This window comes from Oncorhynchus nerka, linkage group LG26, assembly GCF_034236695.1.
Source record: "Oncorhynchus nerka isolate Pitt River linkage group LG26, Oner_Uvic_2.0, whole genome shotgun sequence".
Lineage (NCBI taxonomy): Eukaryota > Metazoa > Chordata > Actinopteri > Salmoniformes > Salmonidae > Oncorhynchus > Oncorhynchus nerka.
This window is the reverse complement of record NC_088421.1, coordinates 13,796,699-13,812,521: the sequence shown is the minus strand read 5'-3', so window position 1 is coordinate 13,812,521 and position 15,823 is coordinate 13,796,699. Positions and strand designations below refer to the sequence as shown.

At 47.6% G+C, this 15,823-nt stretch overlaps 1 protein-coding gene and 1 long non-coding RNA gene across 2 annotated transcripts in view; one reads left to right on the top strand and one right to left on the bottom strand.

The window, feature by feature from the left end:
* Positions 1-15,823, top strand: part of LOC135564660 (uncharacterized) — a 529,018-nt gene that overhangs the window by 484,765 nt on the left and 28,430 nt on the right. The window lies entirely within an intron of this gene.
* Positions 9,042-15,537, bottom strand: LOC115110338 (BTB/POZ domain-containing protein KCTD5-like). The gene is made up of 6 exons (XM_029635913.2): positions 15,179-15,537; positions 13,826-13,934; positions 13,528-13,619; positions 12,978-13,073; positions 11,946-12,071; positions 9,042-11,304 (listed from the first exon to the last, which is right to left on the bottom strand). Exons 1-6 carry the CDS (start codon positions 15,395-15,397, stop codon positions 11,275-11,277), a joined length of 672 nt encoding a protein of 223 aa, XP_029491773.1. The 5' UTR covers positions 15,398-15,537; the 3' UTR covers positions 9,042-11,274.

Below are 15,823 nucleotides of genomic sequence, written 5' to 3'. Positions count from 1 at the left end.
ACAAACTGACTAGTTCATTTACGTAAAAAACAACTATATATTGAAGAAATGCCTTTGACAGGATGTATGTGCACAGTCTGGACACTTAGACCCGATGACATTGCCTACAAGTGTGATAGGGGATTTCTATAGAGTACCACCCGAGTGGCGCAGCGGTCTAAGGTACTGCATCGGTGCTGGTGGTGTCACTACAGACCCTGGTTCGATTTCAGCCTGTATCATAACCGGCCGTGATTGGGAGTCCCATAGGACGGCGCACAATTGGCCCACCGTCGTTAGAGTTTGGCAGGGGTGGACCGTCATTGTAAATAAGAATTTGTTCTTAGCTGACTTGCCTAGTTAAATAATACCCATAAAGCCTAGTGGTCCAACAGGGAAATGTTTATATATTTTTTTTACCACGATTCATTTATCCCATAGGGGATTTTAAACACTTAAAATAAGGGCTGTGTTTCATGTAGGCTTACCCTGGCGTGACATTTTTATAACAGTGTAAATCTCTCCAGGACAAGGTTACTTTTATCAATATTGTAATGACCTGACTAGATCATAAATGAACAATTGTCCAGACAGAGGCTTGAGTTTGCGAATTGACGGTTTATTAAACCAACTTTACACAGGCTACTGTTTGGGCCGTAGCACACGCCAAATAGATGACAGATAACCCACAAGCCAATCGTGACCTTCTCTTGTGAAGCCCAGACGTAAGAGAGAGAGAACAAAGGCTGAACCTGGTCTTAACTTCCAATGCTCCACCCCCCTGCCCAACCCCCCTCCACGCCACTCCGCCAACCACCAGGATGCCCGGCATCAGAACATTCCAAGCATTCCCGTGATTGGCAGATAGCGGGTTGATTGACATGTCGGACCCCGCGAACACCGGGTACTGGTCAGTACAACACAACCACCTCCTAGCCTAACACATAACACACAGCTGTCTGTGCGGGTCGCTACACATCCCCCCCACCACAAAGTCCCTCGTCCCCGAGGGAACAAACAAAGTCTCTGAAGCGACCCGGAGGTCTCCTTTGCCTGCGTGGCCGTGATGGTCGCAGAGTGCCCCTCTGGGAACCAGGGGATGCAGGCAGGGATATAGGGGACAAGGAAGCGGGAACGGGTAATACAGTCCGTGGCTCTGGGGAACCACGCAGTGACACAGGGGGGGAGACAGGGGGAGTGGGCTGTCTGGAGCCTTGTCTGCGGCACCTGAGGGTGGGTGCCTGGAGAATGTCATTGCCAGAGAGGGGAATTGTGGGGGTTCCTGGGGTTTGGGGAGAAGAGGCCCCTCTGTATAGGGCTAACCTGTCCCGGTGCAGTGCCACCTTTCTCCCCCTGGGAGGAAGCTGCACCCGGTACACAACCTCCCCTACCCTCTCCAGGACACTGCAGGGTCCCACCCAGTGACTGTCCAACTTGGGGCATCTGCCTTTTTTTCCTTAGGGGCTGTAGACCCAGACCAGCTCCCCAGCCACAAAGTGCCTTCCCGGGTGTGCACGTCATAGTTCCTTTTCTGCCTCACACCTGCATTCACCAGCTGCTCTCTGGCGAAGGTGTGGGCTGTCTCCAGGCGGTCCTGGAGTCTCCGGGCATACTCCGGCCCCGGAGGAACATGAGGGCTATCCAGGGGCCGAACAAACGCCATCCCCGCAGGGGTGTGGATCTCTCTCCCCAGCATGAGGAGGGCAGGCGTGCAGGAGGTGGAGTCTTGGACAGCGGAGCGGCATGCCATGAGGACCATAGGCAGGTGCTTGTCCCAGTCACGCTGGTGTTTGGAAGAGACGATGGCCAGCTGCTGTCCAAGCGTTTTGTTGAAGCGCTCCACAAGGACATCACTTTGAGGATGGAGAGGAGTAGTGCGGGTCTTGTGCATACCCAGCCTCTCACACATGGTGGCGAACACACGGGACTCAAAGTTTCTGCCTTGGTCGCTGTGGATGGACTCTGCAGCTCCAAACCTGCTGAACATCCCCGCTGTCAGGGCGTCGACGATGGTCTCTGCCTCCTGGTCAGGCAGAGCATAGGCCTCGGGCCATTTTGTGAAATAGTCCATGGCCGTGAGCACCCAGCGGTTTCCACTGTCTGTGGTGGGGAACGGCCCAACTACATCCACTCCCACCCTCTCCATGGGAGCCCCCACTGGGAACTGTTGGAGCTGAGCATGAGAGCGGCCTGGGGGCCCTTTCTCGCTGTGCAGTTGTCACAGCGGCGACAAAAGTCCTCCACATCCCTCTTGTGCTGCCCCAGTAGAAGCCCTGACGTAGACGGCGCAGTGTTTTTGTGACCCCAAAGTGTCCAGTCCCCACCCCCATGAGTACTCTGGAGCACAGCCTCCCGCAATGCTTTTGGGACCACCACCTGCCACCTCTCCTCTCCCGTAGCTGACTCCTTCCATGCCCGCTGTAGCACGCCATCAGCCAGCCGCAGTCTCTCAAACTTCGACCACAACCCTTTGGTCGCGAGTGAGAGCGCTGTCACCTCTTCCCATGGTGGCCTCACCTGCGCCTCTACCCACTGTAGCACTGGCTGTAGGTCTGTGTCCCGTCCCTGCTGCTGCCGCCATTCAGCCACGTCGACAGTCTGCAGCTCACAGCAGACAGGCCCGCTCGCCCGACACACTGTGGCACAGACACCCTCCTCTGCCCGCAGCTCTCTCTCCCGTCCCTCTCTCCGTTCACAGTGGCGGCAGCCGTCTGCAGTACAGGGCCGACGGGACATGGCGTCGGCGTTGGAGTGGCGTGCCCCTGCCCTGTGCACCACCGTGAAGTCATACGGCTGAAGCTCCTCCAACCAGCGTGCCACCTGCCCCTCTGGCTCTCTGAAAGACATGAGCCACTGGAGAGCAGAGTGGTCAGTCCTTACAGTAAAGGGCAGACCACCCAGGTAGTACTTGAAGTGTTTGACGGAAGCCACAACAGCCAAGAGCTCCCGCCGGGTGACACAGTAGCAGCGCTCATGTTTGTCAAATGTTTTGCTGAAGTACGCCACCACTCTCTCCCCCTCTGGCCCCACCTGGGCCAGCACCCCACCCATGCCCACATTGCTCGCGTCTGTGTCCAGGATAAAGGGCAAGGTGAGATCAGGGGGCGAGCACGGGGCCTCGATCAGTGCACGTTTGAGGGTGTTGAACGCCTCCTCACACTCCACTGTCCAAGTGAAAGCCTTGTCCTTCGGCAGCAGGCGGTTCAGTGGAGCAGCAACGCTTGAGAAGCCCCGTACAAACCTCCTGTAGTACGAGGCCAGGCCCAGGAAGCTCTTCAGCTGACGCTGGTCGGTGGGGGTGGGCCAGTCTCTGACAGCCCCTACCTTGTCCTCCATGGTGCTGATCCCCTCCTTCCCCACTCGGTGGCCCAAGAAGGACACCTCTCTCCTCATGAAGTGGCACTTCTCGGGGTGGAGCTTCAGACCTGCGGCAGCCACCCTCTCCAGCACACGCCGTAGCGCCCCCAGGGCTGACTGGAAGGAGCTGCCATGGGCCAGGATGTCATCGAGGTATACCAGACACTGCTGTCGGGGGATGCCATCCAGCACCCTGTCCATCAAACGCTCAAAAGTAGCTGGAGCGTTGCACAGGCCAAAGCACAGGACCTTGAACTGCCAGTGTCCTCTGTTAGTGGAGAACGCAGTTTTGGCTCTGGCCTCTGGGGAGGGGCACCTGCCAGTAGCCACTGCGGAGGTCTAGTGAGGAGAACCAGGAGGACCCCTAACCAGGTCCAGCGACTCATCGATACGTGGTATGGGGTATGAGTCCTTCCTGGTTACCTCATTCAGCCGCCTGTAGTCCGCACAGAACCTCAGCTTGCCCCCCTTCTTCGGAACCATGACGACTGGCGCCGCCCAGGGGCTGTCTGAGGGCTCAATGAAGTCTGCCCGCTGCATCTCCAACACAGCCTTGTCTGCCGCCTCCTGGCGTGCCAGCGGGATACGGCGGGGACGCATCTTGATGGGTCGAGCATCACCTGTGTCGATCTCATGCTGCACCAGATGAGTCTGACCCACCTCTTCCTCACTCAACGCAAAGCTGTCTCTGAATTCAAACAGCAACTGCCACAACCGTTCCTGCTGCTCGGGGTCAAGACCAACACAGTTCCTCCCCATATCTCCCTCACTGCAGACAGTGTCCTCTCCTCTCCCATCTGGGGTAGCTGGGCTGGGGGGTGCGGCCCGGGCTCACAGAGGGCTGTGTCACGGAGGTAGCTGGGGGAATGTAACACACCGCCGTAGGTGACAGGGGGACTGGGGAAAAGTCACACACAGCTGTGGGGGAGGGCGCAGCCATGAGTCTCTGTTGCTTTAACTGTTGGAGTAAAGGGTTTGTTGGGTTGAGTGAATGTGACATTAGGGGGCCATGGTGACTTCCGTCCCTCCCTGGAAGCTCAGTGTGCCCCTATTTAGGTCTAACTGGCAGCCTGTGCTCCTAAGAAAGTCCAACCCCAGGATACAAGGGTCCTGCACAGCCGCCACCCACACAGGATGACGCACAGTCCTGCCCCCTACTGTCAGAGTCATTATTCCCTTCCCTTTCATGGGTGCCAGCTCACCTGTGACTGTGCGGAGCTGCACAGTTGTAGGCTCACACTGAGTCCAACCTGGCACAATATCTGGCCTCACCAGGGTTACTGTGGACCCAGTGTCCACCAGGGCGGAGCAGGGCACCCCCTCCACAGTGACAGGGACATGACAAAAGTCCCCAACACAGGTCCGGCCCACCACAACAACAGGCTCCATCCGCTTGCCCTCGTCTGCTTCTGGGGGAAGTGGAGCCTTGCTTCCCCGTCTGTGCCGGTGGGCTCCTCTTGAAGATGATGGTGGTTGGGATAGAAAGCCAGGGGTCCGCACTACCCGGTCTATGCGGACCCCGAGCCGTTTCCCTGAGCTCTGGGGGACATGGGGCAATCTCGGCGCAGATGGCCTGGCTGGCCACAACCCCAGCAGACCCTGGGACCAGGGCGTGTGTTTCGTTCCGCCTGTAGCGACACAGCACGAATGAGTTTTGTCATTTCGGCCACCCAAGCAGGCTTTTCCGGCTCCGGGCTGCTCTGCCCCCCAGCTCGCACAGAGGGTGTCTCCCTGCACCCCCACCAAAGCCCCAGCTGAAGCCCCAGCCCACACCAGCTCCCTCTCCAAAGCCATCTCCAAGGCTGTCTGCAATGACTCAGGATGAGCCAGCTGGGTCTGTATGCGCAGCTCCGTAGGAGAGAGCGCCTGTATGAACTGGTCCCGTGCTAGCTCGCTCTGCACGGAGGGGGGCATGTGAGCATATGCCCGCCGAGAGAGGCTCTCAATGTCATTAGCTAGCACCCGTAGAGGCTCTCCAGGCTGCCTGCGTCTATTACTCAGTTCGGAGCGCAGTAGCCCGGGCTGTACACACTGTCCATAGCGCCTCCTCAGTGCTCCCACTAAAGCACCATAATCATGCCTGTCCTCGGGCTAATCAATATCAAACAGGCCAGAGCTTCATCCGTGAGGCATAAAGCCAACTGCAGTGCCCTTTCTTCATCCGACCACCCCCTAAAATGAGCTAACAGTTCAAACTGAGCATGAAAAGCTTCCCAATCCGCCTTACCGGAATACTTTGGGGTCTTAACAGATACGGACGCAGCCGGGAACTGGGCGCCGCCATGTTTGTTTACATCCTGAGCCCCAGATTCCTCGTCACGCCGCGTCGACGTCACCACTTCGGTCCGCCCACCAGAATCCGCGCGAAATACAGTCGACGAAGCACTCATGCCCGCTTCAGCCGCCATCGCTCTAACGTCCTCCCTCAAGCGGCCTCTGCGCTCCGACGCCCTGGCGATCTCCTCAGACAGAACCCCCGACGTCCATTCACACGCACCTCCTTGGCCATAATCGTCCCCTACCTCCACCTTCACTTTCGGATTCCCTCGAAGCATTTTCAATCCCCGTTCTCACCTACGGTAGCTAGCCACATAAGTCAGCTAGCTAGCTGGCTAACTTGTATCAACGTTTTTACTTCTGACACCAATGTAATGACCTGACTAGATCATAAATGAACAATTGTCCAGACAGAGGCTTGAGTTTGCGAATTGACGGTTTATTAAACCAACTTTACACAGGCTACTGTTTGGGCCGTAGCACACGCCAAATAGATGACAGATAACCCACAAGCCAATCGTGACCTTCTCTTGTGAAGCCCAGACGTAAGAGAGAGAGAACAAAGGCTGAACCTGGTCTTAACTTCCAATGCTCCACCCCCCTGCCCAACCCCCCTCCACGCCACTCCGCCAACCACCAGGATGCCCGGCATCAGAACATTCCAGGCATTCCCGTGATTGGCAGATAGCGGGTTGATTGACATGTCGGACCCCGCGAACACCGGGTACTGGTCAGTACAACACAACCACCTCCTAGCCTAACACATAACACACAGCTGTCTGTGCGGGTCGCTACAATATATTACCCCCCCCCCCCCAATGGAACGCTAATTAGCTGCTAATATTTTTTGGGGGCGCTAATATGGCTGTCATAAAGAACTGCAAATGCCATGACGATCTGGACGAGTGCCGGAATCTCTGGATTAACTATCTAATGTTAGCTAAATGTAGTAATGATTAAATTGGCTACATTTCTTTAAATGGAAAATTCTGTGAACGGTCTTGTACAAGTTTTAAATGGACATAATACCTGTTAGCAAATGTGTAAAATAGAGATTACGTGCAGGAGCTTGCTGGGATTTGTCGTCTTGCATGATGTCTACTTTAATGCTAATTAGCATTTTTTTTCAGATCTGAGAGAAAATAGAGCTGAATATATTAATAAGTCACCTTATCTGAGAGATTTACGTGGTTATCAGAACGTCACACCAGGGTAAGCCTACACAAAACACAGCCCTTATTTTAATAGTTTCTACATTTCCCTATAGGAAAAATGAATTGTGGAAAAACGATTGGATCCATTTAAAAAATATATTTTTGAAATATTTTATTTTTTGCATTTTCCAATTAAGAACATTCAGAACAAAAGTGAAAAGATATTAGACAACAATATGACAAAGTGACAGTAACAGATGAGCGTAAAAAAATAAATATATATATATATATATATATACACACACACAACACACACACACACACTGCTCAAAAAAATAAAGGGAACACTAAAATAACACATCCTAGATCTGAATGAATTAAATATTTTTATTAAATACTTTTTTCCTTACATAGTTGAATGTGCCGACAACAAAATCACACAAAAATGATCAATGGAAATCAAATTTATCAACCCATGGAGGTCTGGATTTGGAGTCACACTCAAAATTAAAGTGGAAAACCACTACAGGCTGATCCAACTTTGATGTAATGTCCTTAAAACAAGTTAAAATGAGGCTCAGTAGTGTGTGTGGCCTCCACGTGCATGTATGACCTCCCTACAATGCCTGGGCATGCTCCTGATGAGGTGGCGGATGGTCTCCTGAGGGATCTCCTCCCAGACCTGGACTAAAGCATCCGTCAACTCCTGGACAGTCTGTGGTGCAAGGTGGCGTTGGTAGATGGAGCGAGACATGATGTCCCAGATGTGCTCAATTGGATTCAGGTCTGGGGAACGGGCGGGCCAGTCCATAGCATCAATGTCTTCCTCTTGCAGGAACTGCTGACACACTTCAGCCACATGAGGTCTAGCATTGTCTTGCATTAGGAGGAACCCAGGGCCAACCGCACCAGCATATGGTCTCACAAGGGGTCTGAGGATCTCATCTCGGTACCTAATGGCAGTCAGGCTACCTCTGGCGAGCACATGGAGGGCTGTGCGGCCCCCCAAAGAAATGCCACCTACACCATGACTGACCCACCGCCAAACTGGTCATGCTGGAGGATGTTGCAGGCAGCAGAACGTTCTCCATGGCGTCTCCAGACTGTCACGTCTGTCACGTGCTCAGTGTGAACCTGCTTTCATCTGTGAAGAGCACAAGGCGCCAGTGGCGAATTTGCCAATCTTGGTGTTCTCTGGCAAATGCCAAACGTCCTGCACGGTGTTGGGCTGTAAGCACAACCCCCACCTGTGGACGTCGGGCCCTCATACCACCCTCATGGAGTCTGTTTCTGACCGTTTGAGCAGACACATGCGCATTTGTGGCCTACTGTAGGTCATTTTGCAGGGCTCTGGCAGTGCTCCTCCTTGCACAAAGGCGGAGGTAGCGGTCCTGCTGCTGGGTTGTTGCCCTCCTCCACGTCTCCTGGTAGCGCCTCCATGCTCTGGACACTACGCTGACAGACACAGCAAACCTTCTTGCCATAGCTCCCATTGATGTACCATCCTGGATGAGCTGCACTACCTGAGCCACTTGTGTGGGTTGTAGACTCTGTCTCATGCTACCACTAGAGTGAAAGCACCACCAGCATTCAAAAGTGACCAAAACATCAGCCAGGAAGCATAGGAACTGAGAAGTGGTCTGTAGCATGTCACATTTGTCAGTGTTGCTTCCTATGTGGACAGTTTGATTTCACAGAAGTGTGATTGACTTAGTGTTACATTGTGTTGTTTAAGTGTTCCCTTTATTTTTTTGAGCAGTGTATATATACACAAACATACAATAAGTCATAATAAAAAGTAAAATAAAAAATTATACATTGGATCATATGATCACCTGCAATAGGCTACATATTATACATTACGTGAGGATTATATGGAACCAATTATCTGTTTAACCGCTAGGTTTTATAGGTATTATGACACGTCCACTTTGGGGCTCTATGAGTAGCAGTTTCTGCCCATCTTTATACTGTAAGGTCTGTGTTTGTGCACTACTGAATGGAGCTGTGTTTGAACAGTAGCTCAATATGATTTAACCCGGTGATGGACCAAACCTGAGTCTGTCATTTGATATTTATCTAACTAGGTAAGTCCGTTAAGAACAAATTCTTATTTACAATGACGGCCAACCAGTGTCTAAAGATGTTTAGTTATTACCATATTTCCTTTCAAGTGCACCCTTGCTCTATATAGTACATCTAACATATTGATGACAGCCATGTGGTTAGTTTCTCTATGGCTCTGCAACAGTTTGTTCAAATACAATACAAGAGTTGAATTCATTACCATTTATTGATTAAATCCACCAGGTCTAGCATCACCATAATTTCCATTATCCCCAGTCAAAACATGCTATTACATATAATAGTATGTATATACAGTAAGCATAAAAAATACAAAACATTTGATACTACTATATAGGAACAGCAGTGAGAAAATAACAATTGTATGCATCTGTTCATTTTAAAAATACATTTAACGGAAAACTGGAACAATGTCCCATTAGAAACCCACAGCGGCCTCAAAGAGGGATCAAATGTGTCTTGATAAGCATTATAGAAAATAACGGTCAAACAGGAGCTGAAGTGTCACAGTGCAGTGATGTCCTGTAAAGCTGAGGGCATGGTGGAAGGTGCATCAGGCCATGCATGCAATGGCTGACACCCCCTTCTGTGTTTAAGAATCTGCAGTCAAAGGACACCACACTAGACACATGTCTTCACTGTCACTACAGGGTGGACACAAATAGTGAGCCCTTGTGGTTATGGGCATCACTACTACACAGATTCCACATGCACTGTGAAGCCCCAGAGGCAAGAGGCACTTATCACCACAAGACAACTCAGTGAACAAGAAAAAACCTGCCCAAGGAAAATGTTGGAAAAATATCCGTCTGCGTACTAGATAAATGGCTGACATCCCAGATACCCAGGTAGTTGCTATGTAAACATAGTAATATACAGATGTTTAAACAAGCCAAATTAGAGCATTGTGTCACAATGGCAAGGTAAGTAAGATCCGGATTATAAAACACTAGACATGTAAACTTTACCTTGATCAGGCAACAGGAGGGGTCCAGTTGACCTTTACAGAAATTATAGCTTGTATTCCACTAGTTAAAGCCCTGTGTGTGTGTTAGGAAGAAAAAACATCCACTGATAACACATCTGAATATTATTATACTTCCTCTATGTACAAATCCTCATAGATATGCATGTAGACTACCGAATTTCCTTATCGCTGACAAAATAAATTCAGATTTAAGTTGAAATTCAGACATCGATTTGGTCATTGAACAATGGCAACCTTTTCAAAAATAAATGTTTTCATGTACTGACAATGTTAACGTATTCAATAGGTAGCTAAACCATCTATAAGTTGAACAATGGTAATGACTGCGCATTATAATTTCCAATCTTTTCATCAATACATGACCAAAGCATTTTTGCTCAGAACTTACATGATTGCAAACCGCCACAGTTTGGTGTAATTTTGCTTGGTATACAGCCCAGTCAAAGCTCAATATAGTCAAACCGCAGAAGCGTAAAGATTGTGTATACACACACAAATAAGCAGATATGCACTAATTCATGCAAGAGACAAACGCTTTTCTTTCTCACGTAAAATGGAAAACAGGCCCTTCACAACACCAGCCGATAAGTCACTGTCATATGTCAATGTGGGGGAAAAATGTGCCTATCAAATGGCTCTAGGTATAATGTACTAAAATATAACAATGTGTTCCAGTTCCACAGTGGCTGCCTAACAGGTAACCCAACTAAAACCCGCCAGAGTCCGGGGATGGAAGACAAGTTTTAGTCCTTTAACATCTGGCATTCCCTAACATCACCTCAACCTCATTATCAAACAATAACCCTGGTAGAAATAGTTCTAAGCATGTCCTCCTTCCAAAAAACTGATAATGTGCAGGTTGAAAGGATATTTGGAAAGAGACATAAATAATCTGTTTAAAGACATGTAAAAAATAAATAAAAACTGTCAATACAGTCTTCACCTCTAACAAGACCGTATGAATCTATACAACTCCATATAAATAGTCTTAAATATCTTAACTTTTAAAACCTGCTTTCCAATTTATTTCTCAGAGGTTTGATTTTTGTATGCGAACGACTGGCATAATGTAGTACGCACAAATGTTTGAAATAATGTCCCACCAGACAGTGCACACCTAATGCATCTTCCAAAACACTATTAAAGACCCTGAGTAAATGATGGACCAAGTATAAATGCTGTGGACAATAGTGATCAGTCCCTTCTCTGTGTGAAAATCTACAGTCTAGTTTTACTATGTAGGCCCAAAAACAGAGTAACGCTACCGATTGCACATTTTGATTTGAGATCTGAAAGAAAAATGGTGTGTACAATGTGTAGACTGCAGTTAGCCAGCTTCTCCAGCGTGCCATAATGCTCCTCAGAATGTGATGTAGTTTGTCTTTATATCTGGACATCATAGCAGGACACAATCCTAAGAACTGAACAGTCTCTTCACATTCGAGAGCCTTGTTCTTGAAGAATCTGCAAAAGAAAATGGTCAGAGAAAAATAAGATGTTTAGGCCTGTAGATTTCATCCTAGACAGATGTTTCAAAACCTTTGACAAAATGAATTATGAGTTAGCATTTAACAGGCGGGAAGAAACCTAGAATTTCAATTTTTTTGACTGGAAAGCAGGGAGACTAAGGCTATGGAGAATTCCATAAACTGCAGAAGCTAGTGACAGGAGGTCATTAAATATTAAAGTAGTTTAAATCATTATCGAGGCATTGCTCTTGTCTAGATAATGATTAGCAGGATGCTCTCTAGGTAATGGGCTCATAGGGATGATATGGCACAAGGGGAAAAGGGGCTCTTGGAGAAAGGTTTAAGGCCACAATGGCAGGGGTCTAAACAAAATCTCACCAATTGTCCCCTAATATTGAAAGGTAGATACATTCATTGGCAAAATGTTTAACAATCCTTGTACTTGTCCTCTGCAGGAAATGCAGCATGCAAAGAAAGGAATTGCAGCATCCATGACCAATAAAACAATTGTGTGCATTTATGTTAGACATGTGATAGACAACATGTATACAAAACTTAGTCTAAGTCACAATAAATGGTTGTAACAATGGTCAGGAAGTTGATGAGACATTTTTGTTGCAGTGCTGGAATACTCACCTTGGCCTTTTCACTTGGTTCACTGCTTGTACCGTATGATTGGTTATGTAGCTCCTTAGAGACAACACACAGGAACTCTGCCTGGTCTTCGTTTCCATAGTTATATGAGGAGCCAATACTGACCAACTGAGGGGGAAAAAAGGGGGGGGAACCAATGCCCAATGAGAAGGGAAATGTTACTAGAGGTAACATGCACACATGGGAAATCTAATCTTTCCAACAGCTTGCCAGGCACAGTCAAAACAATGTAACAGATTACAGTAGACAATTTCTATTCTACGCAAGGATTTTTTTTAAATGTCAAAGTAACAAACACCGACTTTTATCTAGGACACCTGAGCACTTTGAGCTGTTACATTGCTCATTAATGTTTAGTATCCCTTGGATTAGACCACAGGGTGAAAGCTGTCGTTAAGGTGGTAGCTAATTCAAATAAATAGACTACACTATACAGTAGGTTCCCATTTTCACAAAGCTGCCACGAGCAGAATGCCTAACATTATGTCACCTTGCTGGCTCCCAAAAAAGGAAACGTGAGTAGCAGCCTGAGCCCACTCATGAGTTCTCTGGGGGGGAAGACCCTAACACCCTGCAAGGTCTAGAGAGAGGGGGCTAGTAGCAGAAATGCACCTAGTACAGGGTGTCCTGAATAAACAGCAACATCCCCTTTTATCTGCTGTTCCATAAACATCAGACAAAATCTAACTCTAGCAACCTGGCCTCTGACAGAAACCAGTATCTATTTGAACCAGGCACAACCATAGCTCCTTTCAAAGGTTGGTCAAGACAATTCTGACATTCACAAAAATAAATATAGTACCACAATAACAGCTATGTAACCAAATTATGCTGCAAGGTTATATTTCACAGGGACTACAAATTAAGACAATTATAGTATTTATGTTATACACTGAACTCAGCATCATCTGTGAACAGTAAATCAACCAACACAAGTCAAAGTGCAGCCGAAAGGAACATTTCTGAAAATAGGAGGCAGAACACTCCCCAATGTCTTCCTTTCAAGGTAATTACCTGCTCAAACTTCCAACCATCTGACATGGTAGAAACCATTTGTGTTAGCTCCTCCTCTTGGCACTGCAAGACTCTGTAGACATGTTTTATAGGGAGCTGTGGAGAGCGAGAAAGAGGCAATGTTAATTCACATGCAACAGAGCAGCAAGTGCTCTCAATAGGCTACATACGAATCTCCCATCCCCCCCAGAGCAGAGCATAGCCAGTATGTGCCAACTCCTGACCTCATCTACTTGGCAAGGGTAAGGAGACTCTGGACAAATGCCAATACATCAACCAGACCTGGAAATCCCAGTAGCTTAAGCAGAGCTTGTGCCCAGAGTCATTGCAGTATTAAACCATGTAAACAGAGGTGATCCTTGGGAGGCCAGCTTGCCAAGGATTTGCCTCTCGCCAGTAGTTAGAGGGCCTTAGAGGCAGCAAGGCTGACATGCCACTCCACTGCCCCCTTTAATATCCAGAGCTCTGTATTAGTGATTACAACAGGACAGTCTCAGGGAAGAAAGAAATCACTCAGATACCAATGACAATTTTAGTCAAGCCCACACACCTGAACTGTTTTGCAGGCCCTCTCCCTGATTTTGTCTTTAATTAGCTTGATCAAAGAAGGGATATTGTAGAATTCAGCCTCTTCCAGTACACCTTGAGAGGAACAGAATGTATTTAACCAATTCTTAAAACCCCAATCATTGAAAAAAACTATGTATGCTAATGAGAACTGCTGTGGTGTTAAATGTAATAAGTGTGATTGTTAGCGTGTGTTAAAGCGAAAAAGAAGCAGCAACAAAGATGACAGAATGGCACAACTCTTCAGACATGTCTCAGCATATCCCAGAATATCATCATACCTTCCTCTGCAAGGCCTCTATTGAGCACCAGTTTCCCATGCCTCAGGTAGTTGAGCACTGGACCAAAGTATGTTGGGTCCCGGTCTATCAAATAGGCACCCGTTTCATCCTGAAGAAAGAAGTCGATAATGAGAAAAGCAGACAATCAATAACAAATCTGGGGCGAAACCATTGACGATTTTTGTACAGTGACAAACATCAAAACAGAACTGTGCAATAGCATAAACCCATAGCCAATCCATGGATACAACAGCTCTGTGCCCAGAGCTTGGAGCAGCACCAACATGGGGTAACTGACATTTCACAGGTCTCATTATCCGTCAAGGATCACCACAGCGGCCTTGCTCCAGCCTTCACACACACACACGCCATCATTAGCAAGAATCAATACAGAGGGCAGAGATGCATATCCTTACCACATTACACTGGGCACATGAACATTACAGACATTGGAGACTTTCACCTCAACTTCAAATTAGGAATGCTAATCAGCATAGATTCGTAAATATCCTAGATAACTATGGGATGAAACTATTCTGCTTGGATACTGTGGATCTTTCAGAGCCCAAGACTCATTGCAACTGCAGCTGTATGACTGAGCCAACTTGTCTTGTAAGGTCTTTTGCCAGCTTTTAAATGCCATCCTCCTGTTAAATGATGCATGGTGACCTTTGAGGGTTGGAAATCAGGATGGTAAACATATTCAACATGTGGATTATCATACTTTATTTTACAGGGGGCAGCGCTCCTTTTCCAGAAAGGGGGGCTCGTTTGCACAATTGTATATTATAAGCCCAATTATTTACAAAAATATATATATATACTACTTGTTGGTCTTGTCAACAATGTATTTTATGGTCCATTTGCGTGTAGGCGTAATTCTGATATTCACCATAAAGATAGCTACAGTAACAGTTTTTCGTGGTTGACTCGTACTATATACGAATGTTATCTAAGTAGGAGTAGAAACGTGCTGCTGTACAAATTAATATTTGTTAGTTAGCTACTGTATATCTGTAGTCAGGAGGGTTATCCAGAAAGAAAACAAACTAACGTTTAACGGTAAGACAAGTTCTTTGGGAGTTAACGTTGGCCAGCTGAACTAGCTTGCCTGTACTAGTAACGACGTTAGTAGTTAACGTTGACCATCTAAATTAACTATCCGTTTGATTACTTCCTGGCTAATCAATTAAAATAACTACCTAACTAGTTAGTAAATCGGTCTGGATATGCTAGCTAGGTAACGTAAGTTAACGTTAGAACATTCACATGATGTGTAAAACAGACAAAGGTTAGCTAGTTAACATTAGCCAACTAGCTAATAACGTTAGCTAGCTAGACAGATATCCGTACCTTGTCAGAGTCGAGGTCGGGGTCGGCCTGGCAAAGACGGTACAGGAACGATTTTGAGTCTCGGCACAACGTTTGCCTCGTTGTGAGAAAGTATGTACCACCGACATTCAGACGGACCCATTTGGATGCCCCGATCCCAGGTGACTGCATTCTCTGTTCCGGAGACAGGGCGGGACACTGGTCAACTGAGCCGCTGGAGTCAGGGCTCTTCTCCGCCATCCCAGCTCCTCGAACTTGGATGCGTCGCTAGCTAAAGTTACAGGAACTGAGTTGAAGCGGGCGGGGAAACTGGGCAAGGCATAGTCAAGAAGTACGGTAATCAAAGTTTGACAACCCCCACCCACCGGTTTCCAGTTTTTATTAGACATCCGTCAGATTCCACAGTCCAAATTGGCTACAATTTATTTTTATTTTTTGGTCTTAATTTAAGGTTAGGGTCAGGCATAAATTTAGCAGTGTGGTTAAAGTTAGGCTTAACTTTAAAATAAAATTCGAAGATAATCAATTGTAGAAATGGGCGGGGTTTATAACTTTGTGGCTACTGAAGTTGGTGATGACCCATCCCCCCACTCCCTGCATCCTTCTCATAAGAATATTTTTTTGCAGTTGGGACTCCATGACTTCAAAAAAGGTTTGGTCCCAAAA

What these genes read in the sequence shown, in the direction of transcription:
- LOC115110338 (XM_029635913.2), bottom strand. Translation starts at nt 15,397, where the DNA reads ATGGCGGAGAAGAGCCCTGACTCCAGCGGCTCAGTTGACCAGTGTCCC. An exon ending in CCGACCTCGACTCTGACAAG is followed by an intron (nt 13,935 to 15,178) that starts GTACGGATATCT and finishes TTCTTTCTTCAG; the next exon opens with GATGAAACGGGTGCCTATTT. An exon ending in ATGGTTGGAAGTTTGAGCAG is followed by an intron (nt 12,072 to 12,977) that starts GTAATTACCTTG and finishes TTTCCCCCTCAG; the next exon opens with TTGGTCAGTATTGGCTCCTC.